The sequence below is a fragment of the Amblyomma mixtum genome, chromosome 4 (assembly GCF_055824585.1).
Source record: "Amblyomma mixtum isolate Tamu chromosome 4, ASM5582458v1, whole genome shotgun sequence".
NCBI classification, from domain to species: Eukaryota; Metazoa; Arthropoda; class Arachnida; order Ixodida; family Ixodidae; genus Amblyomma; species Amblyomma mixtum.
This window is the reverse complement of record NC_143015.1, coordinates 119,955,905-119,979,982: the sequence shown is the minus strand read 5'-3', so window position 1 is coordinate 119,979,982 and position 24,078 is coordinate 119,955,905. Positions and strand designations below refer to the sequence as shown.

General features: G+C 49.1%; 2 protein-coding genes and 1 pseudogene across 3 annotated transcripts in view; 1 reads left to right on the top strand and 2 right to left on the bottom strand.

The window, feature by feature from the left end:
- The window catches only part of LOC149348087 (AP-5 complex subunit zeta-1-like), a 54,114-nt pseudogene extending 53,492 nt beyond the window's left edge, over nt 1–622 (bottom strand). Inside the window, exon 1 of the transcript XR_016282576.1 lies at nt 130–622. The product of XR_016282576.1 is annotated as an AP-5 complex subunit zeta-1-like (transcript). The remainder of the gene's footprint in view (nt 1–129) is intronic.
- Nucleotides 623–3,751: 3,129 nt separating this feature from the next.
- zuc (Mitochondrial cardiolipin hydrolase zuc) lies at nt 3,752–6,290 on the top strand. Its single transcript, XM_089585733.1, has 4 exons — nt 3,752–4,073; nt 4,365–4,659; nt 5,773–5,889; nt 5,979–6,290. Exons 1-4 carry the CDS (start codon nt 3,930–3,932, stop codon nt 6,119–6,121), a joined length of 699 nt encoding a protein of 232 aa, XP_089441859.1. The 5' UTR covers nt 3,752–3,929; the 3' UTR covers nt 6,122–6,290.
- A 1,752-nt stretch (nt 6,291–8,042) lies between these two features.
- On the bottom strand, nt 8,043–23,739 carry LOC149348085 (Golgi apparatus membrane protein TVP23 homolog B). Its single transcript, XM_089587915.1, has 6 exons — nt 23,552–23,739; nt 23,036–23,115; nt 21,808–22,042; nt 15,464–15,589; nt 14,029–14,157; nt 8,043–9,768 (listed from the first exon to the last, which is right to left on the bottom strand). The coding sequence occupies exons 1-6, from the start codon at nt 23,588–23,590 to the stop codon at nt 9,703–9,705; spliced, it is 675 nt and encodes a 224-aa protein (XP_089444041.1). The 5' UTR covers nt 23,591–23,739; the 3' UTR covers nt 8,043–9,702.
- Nucleotides 23,740–24,078: the final 339 nt, after the last annotated feature.

Here is a 24,078-nt window from a genome sequence, read left to right as displayed (position 1 = left end):
GCAGTTCACTCATCTAAAATTCCCGAGACGCATGCCTTTCATTTCCAATGTAGGCACGAACGCACCCGAGTGGAACACACAACAAGCGCTCAAATTCACTCGCGAGCACAGTCGGCGCACAAGACTCACAGCTCGGGGTCGCACTCGAGCACAGCAGTGCGCAGCTGTTGAAGCACATCCTTGGTGAGTTGTTTGGGCAGGTTGTCCAGCAACTCGGACAGGCTGAGTTTCTTGTGGCTCCGCACCGAGATGAGATCGTCGGCGTAGCTGGCTGCCATCGCCCCAACAATCAGCTGATCGGTGCAATCACTCGCTTCGACGCTTCAACTCTCGCGCAAATTTGGGGCAGAACTAGGGCTGCCATGCATACCGTTTTAGAAAAGCATAATGTTGTTTGATATTCGTTTCGGTGCTTGTATTGCAAATAACGTTAATTTTAGAGGTATTTCAGCCACCCAACTTTTTGTATTTTTATTTTTTCTACAAAAGAATGTTTGGTATATAGTGAACTATAATACTTAGCTGGTCTCCTCGCTCAGCTGGCGGCGCAAAAGGTAGGCATTGTCATGGAAAAAGACGAGCGAAAAGACGAAATGATAAGTGGGAAAACAAAACTGGAACTGAAAAACCGTGCTAAGGTCCGATTTCATGCACTGCCAAAGGCTGACTTCCGGGACAAGGCAAAAAAACAGCAGTTGCTAACACTGGGCCGCGGTCCGCGGCATCTTGTATTACTCCGCTGGCCAATCGCAGCTGTAAACAAAATCAACTTTTTAATGTTTCGCTATATGAAACAATCCACGTATCAAAATTCTAGAGCTCATAATTTTTTCTTGTGTTAAGCTTCTTGTTTACGTAACAAGAAGCGTTTAAGCAGCGGACTACTTTTTTATCGTGGAGGAATTCTGTGCGCGAAGGCTGAATGGCCTTGTTCCGGAAGTCAGCCTTTGGCAGTGCATGAAATCGGACCTTAGCACGGTTTTTCAGTTCCAGTTTTGTTTTCCCACTTATCATTTCGTCTTTTCGCCGTTCTTGTCTTTTTCCATGACAATGCCTACCTTTTGCGCCGCCAGCTGAGCGAGGAGACCAGCGAAGACTTCGGTAAGGACGTTTCAAAAATAAGGGCCCATTGCATTTCAATGGGGCGACACTAGCAGACGACAGGACGTCGCTACACACAGCAAGTATGGAGCCTCGTCTACTCGGCTCGGTGTCGTCTCGTTTGCCTAGCTTCGCCAACTCTGCTCTTTACTGCGATGCTTGTTCCCACGCTCAAGCCCAAGTTATGCTATCAATGGGGGATAAATATAAGAAAGAATAGGTTGAAACATTTGCAGCGACCATTTTACCGAATTATATTTAGACTGAACCGGAGCGAGGGCTAGGCTACTATCTTGTGAGGTGTCGACAGTGTTCGGTTGGGTCACATTAGCGCCTCCAAAAGGTATGGTACTGCTTTTCCGACGGAGCGTGTCATGTACTGTTTCGTGTTGTTGCAAGTTAAGCCTGAATGGTCTTTAATTCGTGGTGTTTGGTGCAGTTGACTTCTAACAGCGCTTCTCACGCGCACTGCACCATTCGCCTTTCTTGTCAGTCGTTCCTCTCGCGCTGTGCCTTTTCTTTGCTGCAAGAAAATTCGGTTTTAAGGTGACCTAGCCTCACGGTCATTCCACTACTTCTCCTTTACGCTCGGAATACAAGAACCAGGCCAGAACCGCCAGAACATAGTGGGCTTCTTCGATTATCCGCCTCTGGCAGCCCGCGGGTTGCTTGCGGGCTGCCCGAGCGCGCTCGATTTTCTCGGGTTGCTCCGCCCACTTCCGGTGGCTGCCCGGAACGCGTTCGTTTTTCTCTGGCTGGGCGGTTTCGGGCTGCCAGCCGGCGGCCAGACTCGCCAGGACGATTTTGTGCTGGCAGCTCTCGGGCAGCTAGCAGACGACAGAGAGGTGTATGGTCGCGGGAAGCTCGCGCGGCCATTTTTATAAGGACTAGAAGGACCGCGGTTCTTCATGCGATGTTTTGCGCGATGCAGGCGCTTGTTTCGACTAGGCCACGGTGCATATCGACTGTGTCGCCTGCAATGGCACCTTTTGCGGTAGTTCTCGCTGTTTATTGATACGTTTTGCGTGCGTATGCGCGATCATATTTCGATCGTCTCACCACCTCGCAAGCACAATTGCTCGCTTCATATTACGATCGCATACCAGCTGATTCACAAAATATTTCGGCTGTTAATTTCGTGCGCCCGGCGGATATTGCGATGGTGTTCGAGGCCTTTCATGCGAGCAACCGGATTCCAGTTCCGAGTACGCGTTCAGACGCGCGCATATATGCATGTGCTGAACGTGTTTTACGAAGTGTTGGTTGAGCGCGATACGGGAGCGTATGGTCTTCGTTGCGTTTGACGCAGTGCTAAAGTGGATATGCTTTGAAAAACGCTTGACGGAAGCATGTCCTATATTAAAAGCCCTCACGAGCACATTGCTCGAGACATCTCTGCGGGCAATAATTGTCGCGCCGACCAAGTGCTGATTCTGTCGTCGCCAACTGTTGTACAGCTTCATGCTCGGGCCTTCTGCCACATATGCTCAAAATATCTGAGAATTACCCTAGGCATGCACCTCCTCGCGTTTGGCTCATTTAAAAAAGAAATAAAAATGAGCTCTAGCGCTGATCGTCATGCAAACACACGCGGAACGTGAGGCGCCGAGACGCAGGGCTTTATTGTAGCGCCTTTCATTCCAGTGCCAGTTCTCTGCTATAAAGCTGTATTATTACAGAAACGACGCAGCTAAATTTATACAGTGCACCCGCTTGTTCTGGGTGGACGTTCAACAAGCTGATATGCGCTTTTGCCGAGATTATGCGTTCCTTGCCCGCAGCAAAAGCCGGCGGCCGACAGACTACAGTTGAACGAACGTATCCCGATTCTTTTCTGCTTACAGCTTACAGGAGGTTACCAGCGTAGACCGACCACAGCAGAGTCCACCAGGGTCGATCGTCGGCGGTCATACCAGTCATATATACTTACTGCGTAGTAAGCAAACACGCAATAATCCGAGAGTACGGCTTGTCGTTTGATCAACAACGCACGGGCAGTTTTTCCGTCCTATGCTTGAAGCTTACACAGTGCACCGACGGCACACGCTCGCGTTGTCGTTGCCGATGTATACGAGTGCGAGCTTGATCAGCTGCATGTTCTGCAGTCTGCGGCACGCAGCCCTCAATAACTGCGAGTCGTTGTTATCGATACCAAGCAGCCGATTCCTACCTTTCGCGCGTGAGACGCAGAACGCGAAGCTAGAGAGAGCATCTGCCCTCCGTGATCCGGGATTCGCTTGCCGCCGTGATTGCCGGCAGCTGGTTCCGGTGGCCGCCAGCCCACGTGATCATGATGCGTTTTCCTGTCAGAGGGCGAACTTGCGGGCCGCCAGCGGGCTGCCCGAGCGCGGTTAATCGAAGAGGCCCAGTGTTTAATGCACGTACCCCTTTGCCGAGGCAGGGTGAGACCTGCATGTCTGTTTTCTCCGCTTTCGCAGAAATTACAGGGTTCTGCACACAATGCTCACATTTCTCGCGTTCAGCTTGCTTGTTCCTTTCATATAACAGCAGACATCACACGAAAACAACGCAAAAAACTGAGAACGAAGGGGCGAAAGACACGACTTTTTGCATTGAAATACACAGCAGACACCCGACTTCCGGGACAAGCGGTCCAACTTCCGGTGGCTTCACTCGCGCTCGTCTCGGTAGTCTCGGAAAGCGGGAATGCGACATCCAGCCACCTAGTGGAGATCATCAACTGACCACGTGTGATCAGCTGACAGCATAGCTGCTGGAGCGATCGTGCGCGCGTGCATTTGCTTTGCGTATGCTTTGCGTGTCGGCGGCCCGATGCAGGATGTATATTGATATAAATGTTTGATTAAATGAGCAAGATGCGGCTTTCGGACATGCTGGCCGTGGCGTTCGGCGTGTCGGTGCTTAGCGAAGTGGTATACTACGTTTACGTGAAGGTGACCAGCAGGAAGAATCGACGTCGCAGCAGGAAGGCAGCTGCTTTCACCAACCAGGTGAGCGCATCTCTCTTTGAGGCAACTTTCCGATGTCGCGCTACAATTCACGGGGCGTTGACTGAAAACGCCGCTCGGCACTGGTTGGCAAACAAAGTCATCTGGTCTTCTGCCGATGAAGTAGCTAGCGTACTGCAGCAGACTCGGCCAGTAATGCGGATGAGCGCACGTGTTTGACATGTGTTTCATCGGGCTAGGGAGAACAAAGAAAAGTGAATAAGCTGCGTGATCGTTCGAAAAGGGGCGATCAGCGTCGTTTGCGAAGCACACTGACGGTTCGTCGATGCGCAGGTGATCTTCTTCCCAGACCGCGGGGTGGCGTGTCCCAAGGCGACGCACGATGACGCCGACTCGTGCGGCAACCCTTCCTGCTGCTTCCTGCACGGGCGCACCTCGCTTCGCGCCCTGGTGCACACACTGACGTCGGCCGACCACGCGCTCGACGTGTGCGTCTACATCATCACCTGCGACTCGTTGGGCGACGCCATCCTGAGCTGCCACCGGCGGGGACGCGCTGTCCGCGTCATCACCGAGGCCGAGGGCTCCGACACGCCCGGCTCCCAGATCGGCAGGCTGCGCGAGGCCGGTACGCATGAGAAGAGATGTTTATAACGATTGCACAGCTACTATAGTTCTCCATAAAGTCAGCAATAAAATTCCAATACGGAAAGGTGTCAGGCAGGGAGACACGATCTCGCCAATGCTCTTCACTGCCTGCTTACAGGAGGTATTCCGCGGACTGGAATGGGAACAGTTGGGGATAAGAGTTAATGGAGAATACCTGAGTTATTTGCGATTCGCTGATGACATTGCCTTGCTAAGCCGCTCAGGACAAGAACTGCAAAGCATGATCAATGAGTTAGACAAGCAGAGCAGAACGGTAGGGCTAAAAATTAACATGCAGAAAACCAAAGTAATATTCAACAGTCTAGCAAGAGAACAGCAGTTTGCAATTGGGGGCGAGGTGCTGGAAGTAGTAACAGAATATGTCTATTTAGGGCAAGTAGTGACAGCTGATCTGGATCATGAGAGGGAAATAACTAGAAGAATATGAATGGGGTGGAGTGCATATGGCAGGTTCTCTCAGATCATGAATGGCAGTTTACCAGTATCTCTCAAGAGAAAAGTATACAACAGCTGTATCTTACTGGTACTGACCTATGGGGCAGAAACATGGAGGCTAACAAAGAGGGTTCAGCTTAAGTTGAGGACAACGCAGCGAGGTATGGAAAAAAAATGTTAGGCGTAACGTTAAGAGATTGGGAGCGGACGGAGTGGGTGAGGGAATAAACAAAGGTTAATGACATCCTAGTTGAAATCAAGAGGAAGAAATGGGCTTGGGCAGGGCATGTAATGCGAAGGCAAGATAACCACTGGTCCTTAAGGGTAATGGAGTGGATTCCAAGAGAAGGCAAACGTAGCAGGGCAGGGATGACTAGGGAAGCTTCCCGATGATTCTATCTACATCACAGGGCCCTTTTAACAACAATTGGTGCTGTGTGCCAGATGCACCAGCTCACCTGTTCATCAGGCCCTGTGACGCAGAACAGTGCAGCCTGCATGTGATCAGTGTGTGGGGAACCAAGCTAGGATACTCGGTGCTGTCACATAACACCAAACAGTGGCTCATTACAAAAGTGAGGATCACACGTTTAAGAAGGCTGGTTGCATTATGGTGACACGTTGTTGATGTGCCCAGGTATCCCCGTGCGGGTCAACAACCAGTCGTCATTCCTGATGCACCACAAGTTCGCACTTGTCGACCACGAGCTGCTAATCAGCGGCTCCTTTAATTGGACACGCCAAGCCATCACGGGTAAGTCACATTCTTTTCTTCCTGCATTGGCGTGCACACTGGCGGACCTCATGGCTAAACATACCCTCTGATTTGTCTCTGGGATGCAGGCAATCACGAGAACCTGCTCATGACATCCGATCCGGATCTGGTCGACGAGTACGTGCGCGAGTTTGCCCGCCTCTGGGAACTGTTCAAGCCGCGCCCTACGCAAAACGCAGAGTGCGCTAGGCAGCCCGCTGAGTCCTGGTGACCTGGAGGGATGCCAGCGAGCATAGACATGGCTGCTAGCTCGTCCTAATGGCCACCATGTGGCTGCATTCCATTTGTAAATAGTGCGCATCGCATTTGACTTCCATAAACAGCACTACAGTGCACCATTTCTTCACATTAATAAACGTCAAAAATGATTCGCGACCTCAGTCGGTACTCTGTGTCATTCTCTTTAACCTTGCTAGTTATGCGAACCTTGAATGCAGAGCACAGCAGCTCTCTTTATCTCTTTTTATTTTTTAGTGTTTGAAATATATTTGCAATGTTGTTTTATATATATACCAGTGACTACATTGACATCTCTGCGAAATCTTGGATAGACATGTGGATATCCACATGAAGTGCAGGAAACATCCGTGGACATCCTTCACATGTTGTTTTGGTTGCGCTTTCTGTATCCACGAGAGAGGTCCGTAGGAAGTATCAGGATTTTCATAGGCCTTAGCAAGGACATATTGATTGTATTGGTCAAATAATGGTAAATTCCCATGAAGATTTTTACAGGTACAAGAGAAAAAAACTTGCTCGGCCCATGTGAAAAATATTCCCAGTCTAATTTACATCATATGCGATTTAGGCGGGAAGACGACTACAGGTGATTACACTGGTGCAGTTGCTTGGCCCACTGCTGACAGTTTTTAGGGGTGAAAATCTGCATAGCATCACACGCTGTCATGGCAAATATGTTGAACAACAAGCATGTGCCGAACACAGATAAGGGTACAGAAATGCTACAAACCAGAAGTCGTGCTGCACCAACATAATTTTGTACACATCCAAAGAACAAAGAATATCCACGAGTTTATATACTCCAAATCTAAGACCCTCCTTTTGGAGCCAATGGCTCTTGCTTGATAGGCAATATTACTTCATTCAATTATGAATCTGTGATGACACAAACAAGAAATGAAAATGAGCGGACCACATAGCAGGTATCTTTTATCAGAAAAAACTTGAGTCCACTCTGCTATCTTTGTCGCGAACATCGTGCAGAGGTGTGGTTCAAGCAAATGTCCGTAATATCACCAAAACGGGATATCCACCAGATAACGTTTTAGGACATCTGTAACAAGGACTTGTCACGGACATCCCTTGCAAGTACTCAAAGGTGTTAGGATATTTGGCTCTGATTTGGATATCCCTGCGATCTGGTGTCGTCACTGGGAAATTTCAAGCATTATAATAAGACTTTAAAATAATGTTTAATTTGAACGTTTAACAAATGTTTATGATACAACATATAGCATTATTCGTTAATTTAGAATAACGTGTTCGATGTAGGCACTCCAGCTTAGAGCTTGTAACATTTAATCTGGCTTTTAAGGAATCTGTGATCAGTGCTTGCAATAACTGGCGCAACTGACGAATACAGGATGAAACTGCTTCTCTTCCTGTGGCTCTGTTCAGGTGCCCTCTGTTTTATGACCCACATTTTCAAGACAGGCAGCGCTGACAATCGCTCCTCTTCTGCCACAGTTAATTAATGTCTTTTCAGAAACAAAAGCACCGTTGATGTTCATACAAGGCCGCGCAGCGTGCCCCAGCATGAGAGTTTGTAGCACCTGTGTGTTTGCTGCAGTTGAATTTTGCATCTGCGGACGTTCATTCTCTCCAAGCCCAAATGTAAACTGTGACACTTGCATCATCTCTGTTCGAACTAAGCACATTCGTTGCAAGTGGGCTCAACTATACCTCAACAGCCTTCACAGCAGTGCTCTCATATGCCAGCGTTTCTCCTGGCGTGGCGCTTGGCCTCTCTGGGGTGAAATGCTTGGGGAAAGGGTCTTTGACCCCACCTTGTTTCACAGAAAAACGCCTCGTACCTTGGCACTCTTTGGCTAAAGCTGCACTTGCGATATTAAAACTCACTGTGTATGAAATGAGATGACATGAGCGGGAAATCATGTTTATGTGACAATTTTATTTCACTCCTGTAGCTGTGCATAGCTGCTTTGACACTGGGCAACAGCGGGCTTGTTCACATGCTAATGTCATTTGGGCAGAATAAATAAGAATGAAAAAACAACAGCTGTGCACCAAACAAAATTCTTGAAACATCTGGCCACTCGGTTCACATGCTAATGTCATTCGGGAAGAGTAAACAAGAATGAAAAAACAACAGCTGTGCACCAAACAAAATTCTTGAAACACCTGGCCACTCAGGGGCATCATGAAACTGCACACTAAATCTGTCATTGTTACACTTGTCGTGTGCTTTGCTGTAGATTCAACTGCCATCAGTTGATGGCTAACACAAAGGCCAAAGTGACAATCTGCTACGGCCGACTAGAGTAAAAACACTGCCTTTAGTACAAATCCCAACTTCGAAGGACTACTTGCCCTCGTCCTTGTCATCTCATGCTTGTAGTCTTTCAGTGTATGCACGCTTGTGATGGTTGCTGTTTTACACAAACCCAACGAGCACAGCTGTTATTCTTGGGCACATGCTCTTTGAACAGCACTGCACACTGGTCAGAGTTCCTCTCACAAAAGCGTGCATGACTTGGTGACCAACAAGTGGCAAAGCAGAGTGTACCCCTTGCCACTGATTCGCAGGCTAGCCTAATCTGAAGGCCTTGACACTTCCAGAGGCTATAGATGGCATCCAGTTGCTCAACGCCAAATTCTTCCTTTTATGGGAGTGAATGAAATGTTTCTTGGTTTGACCAAATTCCACAAGTCTGAGTGATCACCGAAATGGCAGAAGCTTGCGCCCTAGAAGTGATTTCAAAACTGTGCTTGCACCTTAGAACACTGCATGAAAACGTGCCAACATCCTTGGGGCCTTTGAGAAATACCCCTAATGTCATGAGAAGAGCTTTCTTCTTTACATTTCACTGTTTGCTGATGACTTGCCTCAAAAGGCCATGGACTCGTGTCACAGCAGGTCCTTGGGCTACGTAAGGGTTGAAATCCACAAAAACATGCACGTTCCATACCTCGCACAACAGATTTGCTATTTGGCACAAAAGTGCCCGCAACACGCCGAACAATAATTTTCATCTTTACATTTAGTTGAAACATTGCAATCACATACGACGTGTGGCATTCATAATGGCAGAAGGCATGAAGTTTTCATACATGCCTCAGAGAGTGGCTCACTAGCAGCTGGATTTCTTTAAGCATCTGAAGGCAGGTGTCGTCTAATATCCACAGTTACACCTTTTAAATGTGAAAGAGGCCACAGAGCAAAGACTAGTGGTGCTACCTGTCAATAAAAAAATGCAGCACCAAGCAGGCAACACCAAGAGCACAGTGGGCAGTTTGCCTTGCTGGCAATAGATGGAGTGCCATTTGTGAAGAGAGAACCAACTGCTTCGGGCAGGCAAGGCATTTATAGATCGCTCTATTCTGAGTGCAACAGTCGTGCATTTATGAAGCTGAAGACCGTGGTGTGAACACGAGCCCAACATTCTGCAATCCTTGGGAACGTGGAAAAAGAGCCAGCTGTGGAACTAAGCCCATACAGCAAAAGACAGAAGGAGGGGCTCAATGCGGCCAGTCAAACACGAGGGGGGGGGGGAAGAGTTTATTTACACGGGCGAAGGGAGAGGGAGGACGTCACGGCTGCTGCAACTGGCTTGCTGTGCTGCTGCCTCTGGCTGGTGCTGCTTCCCTCTTGAACATCTGGACAGCATGAAAGAGACACGCAATTATGCGACTATTGCTGTGGGGCAGAGCACTGCTGAAACAACAGAAGAAAAGTAGGATGTTTTCACTGGCCATGTTGTAAACATAATGACATTTATACCATGCATGGCGTACCCAGTGCATTCACAGAGGGTGGGAATATTACCCGTGCTGCATTGATAGTTCATCTTGGGGGGAAAAACAGTGCACTCCTAAGACACGGACAAAGAAAGGCAAGACGGTACAGCGCTGACTTCAACTGATTATTTTATTGTGGAGCAACATATATATAGATTCGAGAAGTGGGCGGGAAGACATGGGTAACAGCTGCTGTATTTGCACGCAACTTAAAGATAACACACTAAAATAGAAAAGACACATGAGGGCAAGGGTGACCCTTGGAGGCAACAAAATAAAAACTGAACAAGAGAAAAGACAAGTGGAGGGGCGATTAAAAGGATGACGCGAACAGGCAGTACAAGAGACAAAAAAACACTAGAGGATGACAACAAGTGAACAAAATGCACTAAAAGGCCAAAAAGACCATTAAAAATAGAAAAAAATATATATGTTGCTCCACAATAAAATAATCAGTTGAAGTCAGCGCTGTATGTCTTGCCTTTCTTCGTCCGTGTCTTAGGAGTGCGCTGTTTTTCCCTCAAGTTGATGTCGAAGCTAAGTTCTACATTCAAATCCCACGAAATCAGGCGCACCGCACACTGTTTTGGCACATTTTTTTAAGGGGTACAGACAAAGATTTTTGGTGTTTGTTATTTGCCTTGAAAGAGAGCCTAGTAATCATAGAAATGACCTTACACCAGTGCGCACCGTTAATAATTAATTACAAGCAATTTTGTGCTGGTACTTTCGGTCTGGGTTGGTACCGGACACCTTCACATCACTGTCGACCTGCCAACCTGGGCTACCACATTCTGGGGATGTTGGCGTCGCCAGCAAGCACTGGTTGTTCCTGTTGTAAAGAGAAGGATGGGCAACGCACGGCACAAGATCGTTGCTTTGATGATCTGGGCTCGGACCGCCATTTCGGCTAGCTCACCTTAGGCTGTTTTCCCTGTAAATCCCATTACAACTTGGTGCAGCTGTGCTTGGTACAGCCTTTGGCCTACATCCTGAAGCTCCACAGCTGAATCATCGCGTCATCTATATCCACCGACGCAAGCCAATAATCTGCCCCTTCGCCTACGCCCGTCGTTTGCCCTGGCGCTCTCAGACAGAGGGACCCAGCCATCCTGAGCGGGTTCGATGGCCACAACATGGAGGACTGGCTTGCCTCGTGCGAGCGGGTAAGCGGCCATAACTGGCGGGACAATGCCATGAAGCCATACAATGTGGTGTTTTAGCTGTCGGAAGTGGCCAGCCTATGGTACAGAAACCGCAAAGCCAATTTCACCACCTGGTCAGCCCTTAAATGCGCCTTTTCTGATAACTTCGGGCGCCCTGCCGTACGCAAGCTGCGCACCAAACAGCACCTGTGACTAAGAGCCCAGCTGCAGGGTGAATTGCTCACCAGTTAGATCGAAGATGTAATCAACCTTTGCACACGGGTGGACTTATCTACGTCCGAGACGAACTAGATCAAGCACGTCCTGGAAGGCATCAAAGCTGACGCATTTCAGATGCTTATCGCCCGAAACCCTAGCACCGTAGCAGACATATTCACCCTATGCCAGAGCTACGATGAGCTTCACAAGCAGCGTATTTTGATGCGATCACCCTCCGTGCAGCCTGACTCGCTTTCTAGCCTCGCTGTGCCGGCCTTTAACAGCCTGCTGCGGGATCAGATCAGAGACTTCGTGCCTGAGGAGGTGGCTCGACAGCTGTCCCTTCTTCACAGTGTTCAGGGACCTCCCTCCAAGCTGGTTGCGACCCTTCAAACTGTGATTCGAGAGCAAGTCTCCAGAGCGCTACCATCTGTTCGTCCGCAGGCTCCTGCTGCAGTGGCGCTCACATACGCTGACGGCGTCCGAAAACCAAGGGCCGACACTTTTGTCCCATTCTATCCTCCGATGCAGCCTTTACAACTCGGCCGCCCCCTACTCGTGTGAACCCTTGGCGCACCCAAGACAACCTTCTGATTTGTTCTGCAAGTGGTGTCCCAGGTCACGTTGCGTGTCTCTGTCGTCGGCGTGTGCTGCCACCCACAGATGACCCACGAATCTACGTCTGCGCAATGCTACAGCCCCAGCCATGTCCGTCGTCTCCCGAGCAGCTTGATGCCTCCGATCGCCACCCGTACGCTCGCCGCCGTTCACCATCCCCATGGCGCCGCTCAGTTTCGCCACTGCATCGTCATTTTCCTATTCGTCATTCCCTAGAAAAACTAGTTGCCGCAGTTCCCAAGGCAAGGACTGCATATTCGGCGGCAGTCCTCATTTATCGCCTACAAATGTGCTTGACATTTCTGTGGAAGACCTCACTGCCTTGGCCCTTGTCGATACTGGCTCTGCTGTGTCAGTGATGGGTGAGAAACTGTGTCGCAAACTTCGCAGTCACAATGCCGCTATCTGGGTTTTCGCTTCATACAGTTAATACGCACCGAATCTTGCCTTTGGCCGTCTGCAAAGCCAGTCATCGTTCACGGTTTTTTATATACTGTCAAATTCATCGTTCTCTCATTGTGCTTGCATGAAATCATTTTAGGTTGGGACTTTCTGTCCCACCATGAAGCCCTCATTGACTGCGCATGTGCCGAGCTCGAGCTTCTGCCGTGCAGCCCTGCCTCGCCTGATCTTCTTCGTGGAGGAAACTGTCTGTAGCTGACGACATCGAAATTGCTCCGTGCTCCTCTGTCCATATCCCCGTCTGACTCCCATGTTGGCAAGCTTGCCTTAGGCTGTTTTACATTACATAGTGAACAACTTGGTGACATCACAATAAGCGGGGCAGGTGATGTCACTTTATTTGGGCAGAAATGCCGAGCGGACAACTTTCAAAATCATACTAAAATATATTCCACTCAATGCCTGCGCATGGAACAAATCATGTATTCCTTTGGAAATTGTGTCTGTACCCATTTCAGCTCAATGAGCATAGAGCTGCACTGAAGAAAGCACTGGCTAAGCATGCAGAATAATAATTAAAATGATAATTACGAGGCAACGAAGAATCACTGTAATGAAGGGCTTCAACCATCACAGACACTCATCTCGTATGGCTGGGATTCGATGGAGCTCTTCACTCCTCTCTTTCCACCACAAACCACCGTTATTCCTATAAACCTGGGTGCTAAAAAATTACAGCACTGCACTTAAGTCTGCTTAAGAGCGTAAATGCCAGAGCCTTTCCCTGTCTTCTTTTTCTCCCTGGAATTTTCGTCTCTCTCTCTCTCCACAACTTACCAGCGCTGCGACGAGGAACAAAGACAGATAAGGAAGGACAGGAACAAGTGCTTGTCCCTGTTCTTCCTTCTCTGTCTTTGTTCCTCGTCGCAGCGTTGGTGAAGTTGTGAAGATGTACCAACTAGCTCAAACCACGATTTTGCTCCAGTTCTCTCTCTCTCTCACACACACACACTATTTTTTTTCTTTTTTTAGTTTTTGTTTTCAGAACACTGCGGCGACCCACATTTGGGCAATGTGAAAGCAAAACACATGCTATATTGACGTCCACAGCTATTGCGACGTCTAAGTGTGTTTTTGGCATTTAATTAATTAATGACTCCACATCAACCACATTTGTAATTTAGCGAGATCACCCACCACCTAATGCAATCAAACTTCTTTTCATATATCTGTACAGAACGACATGAACATGCACACAAAATTTGCACTCTTTTTGATGACGCGTACATAGCCATATAATGCTCTCACATTAATAAAACACAGCAGCACTACTGAGAAGACCAGAGAGAAATCACCTCACTTAGGTACAGGAGGGCATAGACTCTTTACGTGTTCACAAATGTCACATGTCCAACAAACGTACAGTCGGGGACAAAAGTCTCTGGACCACGTGTTCCTCTAATGAAGCCGATAGCTCTGCTATTAGTCGGCGGCTGGAGACCACACTTGTGGAGGTAAAAGTTTAATTTTTGTTCTTTCATCTCCACAAGCGCGGTCTCCAGCCACTGTCTGATAGTAGAGCTATAAGCTTCGTTTGAGGAACAAGTGGTCTGGAGACTTTTGTCCCTGACTGTGCCAGGAACGTGTGAACAGGTAAAGCAGCAATCATCCAACACACACAGCAGCAGTGACATTTTCTTTCTCATTTGAGCCCAAGTTGTGATGGTGTACTCACCCCCCGCAGCAGAGACTGGCTGAAGTAGCTGGAGGCAGCTGCGGTGATGGAGCCCTTGCTTCCCAGCCGGCATCGCACGTAGCCGTACAGGTTAGCCCCGTTCAGGGCCAGCGCTATCAGCGTCACCATCTGCACCACAAAACACAGTCTCTGGCACACTGCCTTCTTGCGCCAAACAGTTCCCACATGGCACTCATTCACGAGTGTGTGAGCAACAGTGCACTCACACTTAACCTCCACCTTATGGATGGTAATGGGTCCTCTTTGTGTAGCACTTTGCCGACTTGTTTCTTTCACCACCACATAACGCTTAACTTGTCCTTGAAGGGGCTGCGAAACACAGCTTGAAGGGATACCGGCTATACTTCAGGTGGATTCTTTATGTCACACAGATGCTGACTTAAAAAGAATTACAGGAATCGATGCACAGGAACGGGAGTTATTCAGTGAAGAAATTTCAAAATAAAAGCAAACAAAACGCTGCCCTCAACACGCTTTTGGTGGGGCTTCCCACTCCTATTTCGCTCTCCCAATGACGGCACCTGGCGCAACCAATCAAAACAGCCTGCCAGAGCACGTCGCGAAAGTTTGCACTCCATGGTTGCTTGCTCTCTGTAACTCGTTCTTACTGAGACTGGCAGCGTCGTTTCCATGCCAGAGCGCCCCTGGTGGTGTATTTTTATTTTACTTGCTTTGCAGGGCTTTTATCTAAAACAAACAAGTTGTTTTTGTTGATCTAATATAAAACGCAGACAGGTGACAAAATGTGCCTCTATTTATTCACACAATTTTCAGTATATTTACTGTTTGTCCAATCATCAAGCTCGCACCAGGTGATATCCGCTGCAAAAACCCGCCACTGTGTGGGGACACCATCAGAGCCATGAATTTGTTTTTGGGAGGACATTAAAATATAAAAAAAAAACGGAATATACGCGGTATTACCGACGATAATAGCACCATTGTAACTCACTGTATGCGATCAACAGGCAAAACAGTCAACTAAGATTGTGTTTCTGGGCCCCTTTAAGAGTACAGTGCGATAATGTTAGAGACCCCTCCTGCGCAAATACTCCTCCTCGAGGCTCTGCATAGATGCAGAACTGGTCATCCTCTACAATCACCAGTCATGGGCACATCACTCCTGGTGCCGGTTCCAGGCACAGCCACTTGCCAGAACCAGGTTCCTTTGGGACCTGTCATTAATTTCACTGCCAAGGTTGCTCACAATCCAGCGGGCATAATCCCGATTTTTTGCTCGCAGATCTTCTGGAGAAAAGTTTGAGGCCCAGCAAAGGCTGCGTGAACATCTCAGTCCTGTTGTGTGATTAGAACAATGATTTTTAAAATGAGCAACACTCTTTACACCTGGAGGCCCCTTTACATGGGCCACTATACACACAGCTCGCCTTCCAGGAGAGATGACAGTACCCACCAGCCACTGGAAGTTCCAGCTGAAGAGGGACACGAAGAAGAAGAGCGTCCAGAGGGCGGGCGCCCCGATCAGCCCCATCCAGAAGAGGCCCGCCTCTGAGCCGTCCACCATCGCCTGCTCCGCTGCCTGGGGATGAGGACATGCTCTCAACAGTTTTTCCTAAAAACAGAGGCTTTGCTTCTCAAGCTCAACCACTAGCACAGCTCGCAGTAGTATCACATCAAAATTTAGGCCAGCAGAAGCAATAACATCATACTCCTGCGATGGCTTCCTAACAGTCACAAAATTTCCCTTCAGGTTTCATATTGGAACAAATTCGGCCACTACGACAAGCACTACGGTTGATAAGAGAGCAGCAAATCATTGCTCCACCACTTCCTCACATGGTAGAGCCTCCCACATGGAGAAGGCCTGCTCCACAAAGCAAATAAAAATAGACGAGAAACAAACCAAATGCACATGCTTAGAGTCAAGGATATACAAGCTGATGCCTATCAGGTGCAGTGTGCTCAGTGGAATGCTTCCCACATTAGTCTCTAAACAAAATCCAGAGGGCGCTTTGTTGACCTAAAGTGCTGTGAGGCAAAAGCCTTGAGCGCGGTGTTGCTGCTTGTGTCACTGATATGTGGTTAAGATGTTAAGCTTCGCCTCTAAGAGTGGAATGCAAGAGCGTCTTGCAGCGCTGCTGGGGAGTCCAATGAAGGCCATCGCCGTCACTGGTAAACTGGTTTTTGAGGAAAGGGTAAATTGGTTTTTGAGGAAAGGAAGTGTATCTGTCTGGGCACATCTCAGTGGACACCTGAACCTTGCACATCTCCTGGACACCTGAACCCCTGAACCTCGCTGTAACAGAGGAAAATGGGGGTGAATGAAGACACCTTATTCACTATGGTGCCCAAACAACCAATGAAGGCCATCACCATCATTGGTAAATTGGTTTTTGAGGAAAGGAAGTGTATCTGTCTGGGCACATCTCGGTGGACACCTGAACCTTGCACATCTCCTGGACACCTGAACCCCTGAACACTGTTAACGGAGGTGTAAGGAGATAGCGCCACCCAGCGGCGTTCGTGAGGAGAAGAAGACAAAGCACGAGGAGCGCGTGCTGAGGGGTACGCCGGGACAGGTCGAACAGGATTACGTGGCAGAGAAGAGAAGAGCGCGGTGGGCGACGGACGTGGACGAGTTCTGCTGGCTCCCCGAGTTCCGGGCTTGGGCCTTAGCCGCAGACGTCCGGGCCACCAGACCTGGACATCCATCGTCGAGAGCCTCAACCACCAGGCCCAGGCGCTACTCTTCTCCGTCCATCCGTCAGCTGCTCTACATAGGCTGCTTCGGGCGCCTACGTGACTTTTCCGGGATACCAGACCTGGAAACCGTGCCGGGAGCCCACGAACGCTGACGCTGCGGTAGCCTTGCATCGACGTTGGAACGCCAAGAGACTCCTTGACTACCCGACACCCAGCCAGTCCTCTCCGCTCGTTGCTCGAATAAGACAAGTAGTGTGACTTTCCTCTTTGACTCTTTTTTTTCTGCATTTTTCGTAAGCACCTTGTTCTGTTTCCCCGTGTGTTTTTCCCGTGTGTTGTTGCGTTGTTCTCATGTTCCTTTCCTTTTTTCTCGCTCATATTGAAATTGGTTTCCGTTTTGGTAAAATCCGCCTCGTTTATTGTTTGTACTTTTGTGTTTCTTTAAAATAAGACCTGCAATCTCACAGGATCCTCACAAATTTGGCGTCCACTACGACAGGACGAGGTCGGTTTTTATTTATTTGCCTGTTGTGTTAATTTAGGAACAATATGAGCGCTTCAGATTTGGTTGCTTTAGGCGAGCGCATGGGCTTGTGCGGCGCGGAGTTACGAGCGTGGGTGGAGGACGAGCTTCGTAAGGCACGGGAAGAGAGAGCCGCTGAGCGTGAAGCTGCGAAGCAGAAATTGGAATTAGAGGCACGGAATGTAGAGGCTGAGCGAGAGGCTGCGAAGGAACGCTTGGAGTTAGAGGCGCGGAACTTGCAGCTACAAATAAGGCTCATGGAGGGTGGCGCAAATCCTCCGAGTGACCGTGGAGAGCGTAGCGTCTCATCGACCAGCTCCATTAACCCGCACAGCCTCATACCACAGTTCAATGAAGCGCGGGATGACCTCGATGCCTACTTAAAGAGGTTTGAGCATGTGGCCACGGGGCAGGGTTGGCCAAAAGAAAAGTGGGCAACGGCGTTGAGCTTGTGCCTTGGCGGCGAAGCACTTAGGGTCTTCGGTCGGCTCTCGCCTGAGGATTCCGTGGATTATGATAAAGCGAAGCTTGCCTTGCTTCAGAGGTTTAGGTTCACCGCGGAAGGGTACCGAGAGAAGTTTCGCCAGAGCAAGCCCCAGGATGGAGAAACGGCCTCGCAATATGCTGCCAGGTTGTTTAGCTTCTTTGACCGTTGGGTCGAGATGCGGGGAGCAGGCCGCATTTTTGAGGTGGTTCGCGAGATGGTCGTGAGCGAACAATTTCTGAACAACTGTCACTCTCGTTTAGCCCTTTTCTTACGTGAGCGGGAGGGCAAGACAGTTGCCAAGCTGGCGGAGGCTGCCGATCATTTTCTTGAAGCACAGCGGCAAAATAACTTGTTGTTCTTCAAAGAACAGGGGGAGCATACGATGAATAAAGCCAAGGACGAGGTTTCAGGTTCACAATCTCGCCTGCGGTGTTTTCTTTGCGAGAAGACTGGGCACAAGGCGGCGGATTGTCGGACGAAGCCGAAGCAATCGTATTGCACCTGGTGCCGCGAGGTAGGACATGATGCCCAGTCGTGCAAGGCTAAGAGGCCAGGAGACCGTGAGGAGTCCGCCTGTTGCATGACACCTCGATATTCACATCCCGATAGCACTGCAGTGGTAACGCGCGTAGAGGGCCAGTTGGGGGAGATGGTCTGTCCTTCCAACCCGGTGGAAACTGCTATGCCCGTGGGGCACGGTGAGGTGTTCGGCCAGCCTGGTTCGGTATTACGGGATACGGGCAGCACCGGTATTGTTGTGCGTGAGTCTCTTGTACCGCCAGCGGCACTAACAGGGAAGAAGGCTACATTATTCTTGGCCAATGGGACCCGTGTAGAAATTCCGGAAGCGGAGGTGGTGATTTCTTCTCCATACTTCTCGGGTAAGGCCATCGCGCGCTGCTTGTCTACACCCTTATACGACATTATAATAGGCAATGTCCCCGGGGCTAAACCTCCATTCCCGGTTGACCTGCCAGTTCTCACTGATCAGGCAGTTTCCCTTGCCATGACGGGTGCGGTCGATGTTCCTTCCCTTATGGTGACAGAAAAGGTTTCAGAGAGTAGTAAAAGCACCACTCTGAACACACTCCACTTGTCACGGCCGGAGTTTCGCCTCAAACAGGAAGAAGACCCGACCTTAGAGGTGTGTCGCAGGAAGTTGGGGCAAATATTTCGTGGCAAGGGACAGACCGCCCACTCTTTTGATACAGATGACGGTGTTCTTTTCCGGTCGTACCAAGTGTGTCCCGGCCAAGTCGTTGAGCAAGCGGTGGTACCGAAGGGCTTACGCACGCAAGTTCTTAAGTTGGCACATAAGAGTGCATTATCCGGCCATCATGGAATACGGCAAACAATAGCTAGGGTGCTCAGTGAGTTTTACTGGCCCGGTGTACAGGCTGACATTAAGAGTTATGTCAGATCGTGTGACATGTGTCAGCAGACTGTGTCGAAGGCAAGGGAGAACAGAGTGAATAACATCATAGGACGGGAACATGTAAAATCATGGTGGAAACCGAGGTCGGTTTGGAGAAAACGGTTTCACAAAGGAAAACGGAAGTACTAGCCGGAAAAGTTCTCGCGACGGTGAAGTGGTTCGATGTGAACAATGGAATACGGAAGAATGTAGCCCACACCTGTTCTTGTTGGAATTGTTTTTGTTTGTTCATGTTTGTTTTTGAGTGTCGGCTATCTACTTTTTATGCTTTCCGTGTTTCTTCGCCCTCTATGGACGCTTTACGTTGACTTTCCATGTGCTCTCTGTGCTGTGTGTGCGAAGGTCTGTGAACGCTTCGAACATTGACGACCGTCGTATTGTGTGTGGTGTGTAGTGTGCGCGCTGTGGTGCGGTGTTCTGTGTTGCGATCGTCGAACGCGTCTGGTGTCGCTCTCCTGAAGTCGAGTTCTTTCCCTTGGAAAAAACTTCCGAAGAGGGGGCCTTCTGTAAGGAGATAGCGCCACCCAGCGGCGTTCGTGAGGAGAAGAAGACAAAGCACGAGGAGCGCGTGCTGAGGGGTACGCCGGGACAGGTCGAACAGGATTACGTGGCAGAGAAGAGAAGAGCGCGGTGGGCGACGGACGTGGACGAGTTCTGCTGGCTCCCCGAGTTCCGGGCTTGGGCCTTAGCCGCAGACGTCCGGGCCACCAGACCTGGACATCCATCGTCGAGAGCCTCAACCACCAGGCCCAGGCGCTACTCTTCTCCGTCCATCCGTCAGCTGCTCTACATAGGCCGCTTCGGGCGCCTACGTGACTTTTCCGGGATACCAGACCTGGAAACCGTGCCGGGAGCCCACGAACGCTGACGCTGCGGTAGCCTTGCATCGACGTTGGAACGCCAAGAGACTCCTTGACTACCCGACACCCAGCCAGTCCTCTCCGCTCGTTGCTCGAATAAGACAAGTAGTGTGACTTTCCTCTTTGACTCTTTTTTTTCTGCATTTTTCGTAAGCACCTTGTTCTGTTTCCCCGTGTGTTTTTCCCGTGTGTTGTTGCGTTGTTCTCATGTTCCTTTCCTTTTTTCTCGCTCATATTGAAATTGGTTTCCGTTTTGATAAAATCCGCCTCGTTTATTGTTTGTACTTTTGTGTTTCTTTAAAATAAGACCTGCAATCTCACAGGATCCTCACAGGAGGAAAATGGGGGTTAATGAAGACACCTTATTCACTATGGTGCCCAAACAAGAGGTTGCATTGTGTAACCAATGTGACTGAGGCCTATGCACTTCATTCCCCCATGGAATTGCGAGGAGGTTTCATGACCGGTAAAAAGGTATCAGAGTCTCTCATAACGTGGGGCTCGAATTGAACCTGTAGAGGGAATGCTTTCCAAGTTAGTCTCTAAACCAAAGCATTGCCTGGATCACTGAGCCATGCACATGGCTGTGTCTCAAAGGTACCCAAACAAGAAGTTTCGTTGTGTAACCAATGTGACTGGGGCCTGTGCACTTCATTCCCCCATGGAATTGCGAGGAGGTTTCATGACCGGTAAAAAGGTATCAGAGTCTCTCATAACGTGGGGCCCGAATTGAACCTGTAGAGGGAACGCTTTCCAAGTTAGTCTCTAAACCAAAGCATTGCCTGGATCACTGAGCCATGCACATGGCTGTGTCTCAAAGGTACCCAAACAAGAAGTTTCGTTGTGTAACCAATGTGACTGGGGCCTGTGCACTTCATTCCCCCATGGAATTGCGAGGGGGTTTCACGACCGGTAAAAAGGTATCAGAGTCTCTCATAACGTGGGGCCCGAATTGAACCTGTAGAGGGAATGCTTTCCAAGTTAGTCTCTAAACCAAAGCATTGCCTGGATCACTGAGCCATGCACATGGCTGTGTCTCAAAGGTACCCAAACAAGAAGTTTCGTTGTGTAACCAATGTGACTGGGGCCTGTGCACTTCATTCCCCCATGGAATTGCGAGCAGGTTCCATGACCGGTAAAAAGGTATCAAAGGTTCTCATAACATAGGGCCCTTTTTGGACATATAGAAGCATTGAGCCACAGCCGATGTGCCTCCACAGAGGGTGAACAATACACTTTCCAAAGGAAAAAAAAAATGCCAGATGATTATGACAGTCGGTAGTGCGAGAATTGAGTGCAGCTCTTCACACGCCACATGCCACCGCTGGCAGGCGCCCTTCGGGATCTTCCCATGGCGTTTTGCTCTGCTACTTGGACAACTCGTTATGCCAATGAATGCAGGAACAGGCACCTAAGAACTGCTCTAAGAGTGTGCAGTTACAGCAGGTTTGGCTAGATGTTCACTCTGGCAGATAACCTGGGCTCACATCCCAAATTTTGGCTGAAAGGGAAGTATTCAAAATAGATGCAAGTTGGGATATGGGTCCTGCATTCAAGCAACAAGGACAAAAGATGACGTACTTGACAGACACAGTGCTGTACTCACAACAGTGTTGTGAGGTATAGTCTAGCAAGCATTCTTTTACTTGCAGTACCGGCCAAATGAACAAGCTATACATGACATTCCTGTCAAGAATTTCACACTAGTTTGCCAGCACTGTAGTACCGTGGCATCTCAGTATCCTAACAACAAACACCCCCGCACGCATGCCATGGCTTTGCAGCTCACCTTTCTACTCTCAAAGACCCAGTGGCTGCGACCGGCGTCGTCAACGTAATTCCACCAGCGCAGGCCCACTAATAGGCGGCCTGTGACGTTCTTGACGGTCCAGAAGTCCATGCACAGCAGCAGCAAGATGCACACAAAGCTCGACACAAAGCTGTCCGTGAACAGGCGGCACAGCAGGTAGGTCAGCAGTGCCACTGTCCGGAAGGCCAGGTGGAAGAATGCTGCCATGGGGTGCCTGGACACTCTTTCCACTCAGTGAAACATGCCGAGTCTGTCACCTTTCTGATCTCGTGTTTAAAAGTCCTCTCGCACTGCAGAGGGCACGGAAAAAAAAACACGTGCACTTCTACTGTGAACCTGAATTAAATGGGCTCTTTCTCAGATCAGAGATATAGGGGAGGTGACCTTATTACAGGAGCAAACATCGTCGTTTCCTTTTGTTGGAGCCACAATAAAATGCACTTGCTGGGGTCAACAGTGGCACTGCTTCAATCTCGTGTTGAGCTGAGGAATGCACTCCATCCAGAAGGAGAACTGCTATCATGAATGAATCCCTTGAAATAAAAACGCTGTATACATGGCACAGTTAATATTTTCACATTGCTCATTTCTTTATTCATTTACCTGGTACCAGCCCTATCAATCCTATTGTTTGTTTAATCCCTACATAGCCCAAATGGGGGGGTCGAAATTTCCGGAGCCCTTCACTATGGCGTCCCTCATAGCCTGAGTCTCTTTGGGACGTTAAACCCCAATACACCAAACCAAACCATAAACCAAACAACCTAGATTTGATCCCTCCGCTCACTGATTTCTTTTTTTTCTACATAGCTTTCTCAATCCATTTAAATTCCTTTTGTGTGAACGCCTACCAACTAGTCCCCCAGTAATGTATCAGACCGTTTCAAACAAATCAGACCGTTTCAACCCCGCCGCGGTGGCACAGTGCTAACGGCACTCGGCTGCTGACCCGAAAGACGCGGGTTCGATCCCGGCCGCGGCGGCTGAATTTCGATGGAGGCGAAATTCTAGAGGCCCGTGTACTGTGCGATGTCAGTGTACGTTAAAGAACCCCAGGTGGTCGAAATTTCCGGAGCCCTTCACTACGACGTCTCTCAGCCTGAGCCGCTTTGGGACGGTAAACCCCAATAAACCAATCAAACAAATCTAATTAAGAAATTCAAAGAGCACAGACTGCAGTCCATCATTAGGAGTTAAGACATCTCACCTGATGGGCCTCTTCGCAACACCTCCCTCGACGTCCCCGAAGTCGATAGAAGCAGCATCTTCCGTGCCCTCCATCAGGGCCTGCGACAACCAGAAGTGATCAACACGGCGCCGAAATAGCGGGGTCGTTGGCTTGAGTCCGTGCGACAAACAGCTAGCTCGCCGCTCCGCCACTCAATTCCGGCCCACTTCCGAACGAGAAAGCGCGCAGATGTGTTGCTAATTACTGGCCGTACTGATCCAGTTAAATTAAACGTGATGACCTGCAGAGCAATGTGCGAGGAGAAAGTTACAACGTAGGCAGGTCGGCGGAGCGACCGTCAACAGCTGTGACTCAAAGAGCGACCTCTGATTTGATCGCTCCGTGATTCATAGCCGGTACGCCTCGCTTCACGAGGCTGATGTTCTTCCCCGAAGGGACGTTTTATTCTCGCTCATGAAAGCCCAAACGCGGTGTGTTTTTATCAGGTGCGCGTAACAGCCATGCCCTCAGTGGGACGTTTCCTCTGTGACTTACGCTGGAAGAGTTGCTCATTTCGCCGCTTAATGTAGCCATGCTGACGCCGCTTCGGTGTCCTCACATAGCAGTTGCGACAACACCACAGATAACAGTACAAGCAAAGAAAAATAAGTGCGGCCACGCTACTGTGCTGCAGTAGCTGCAGCACCCATACACGAGCCCTTGCCGAAACAAGACCGCCACGCTTGACAGCTGTTCGAAACCGGCAAATGATATCTCGAAATCAAAACCATTGTTGGCAATGTTTCCTAATTAATTATTTTTTAAAATTTGTATTAAACTTACGACCATAAACATAAAAACATCTGCAGGTAAGATAATGCGTTCAAAGTGTTCTTTTTCTGTAACTTTTGTTTTACTCTACGTTTAGCGGCAATGTTAAGAGCCAGCGGCAACAATAAAACAAGGCTAAAAACGCTGATTGGTCAAAAAAAGTGACGTCATACGTGTGACGTTTAAGATTGCGTTTTAATTATTGACGTCATGTTCGATTTGAGGCATTTTTTTTTTTTTCAAACTAAACA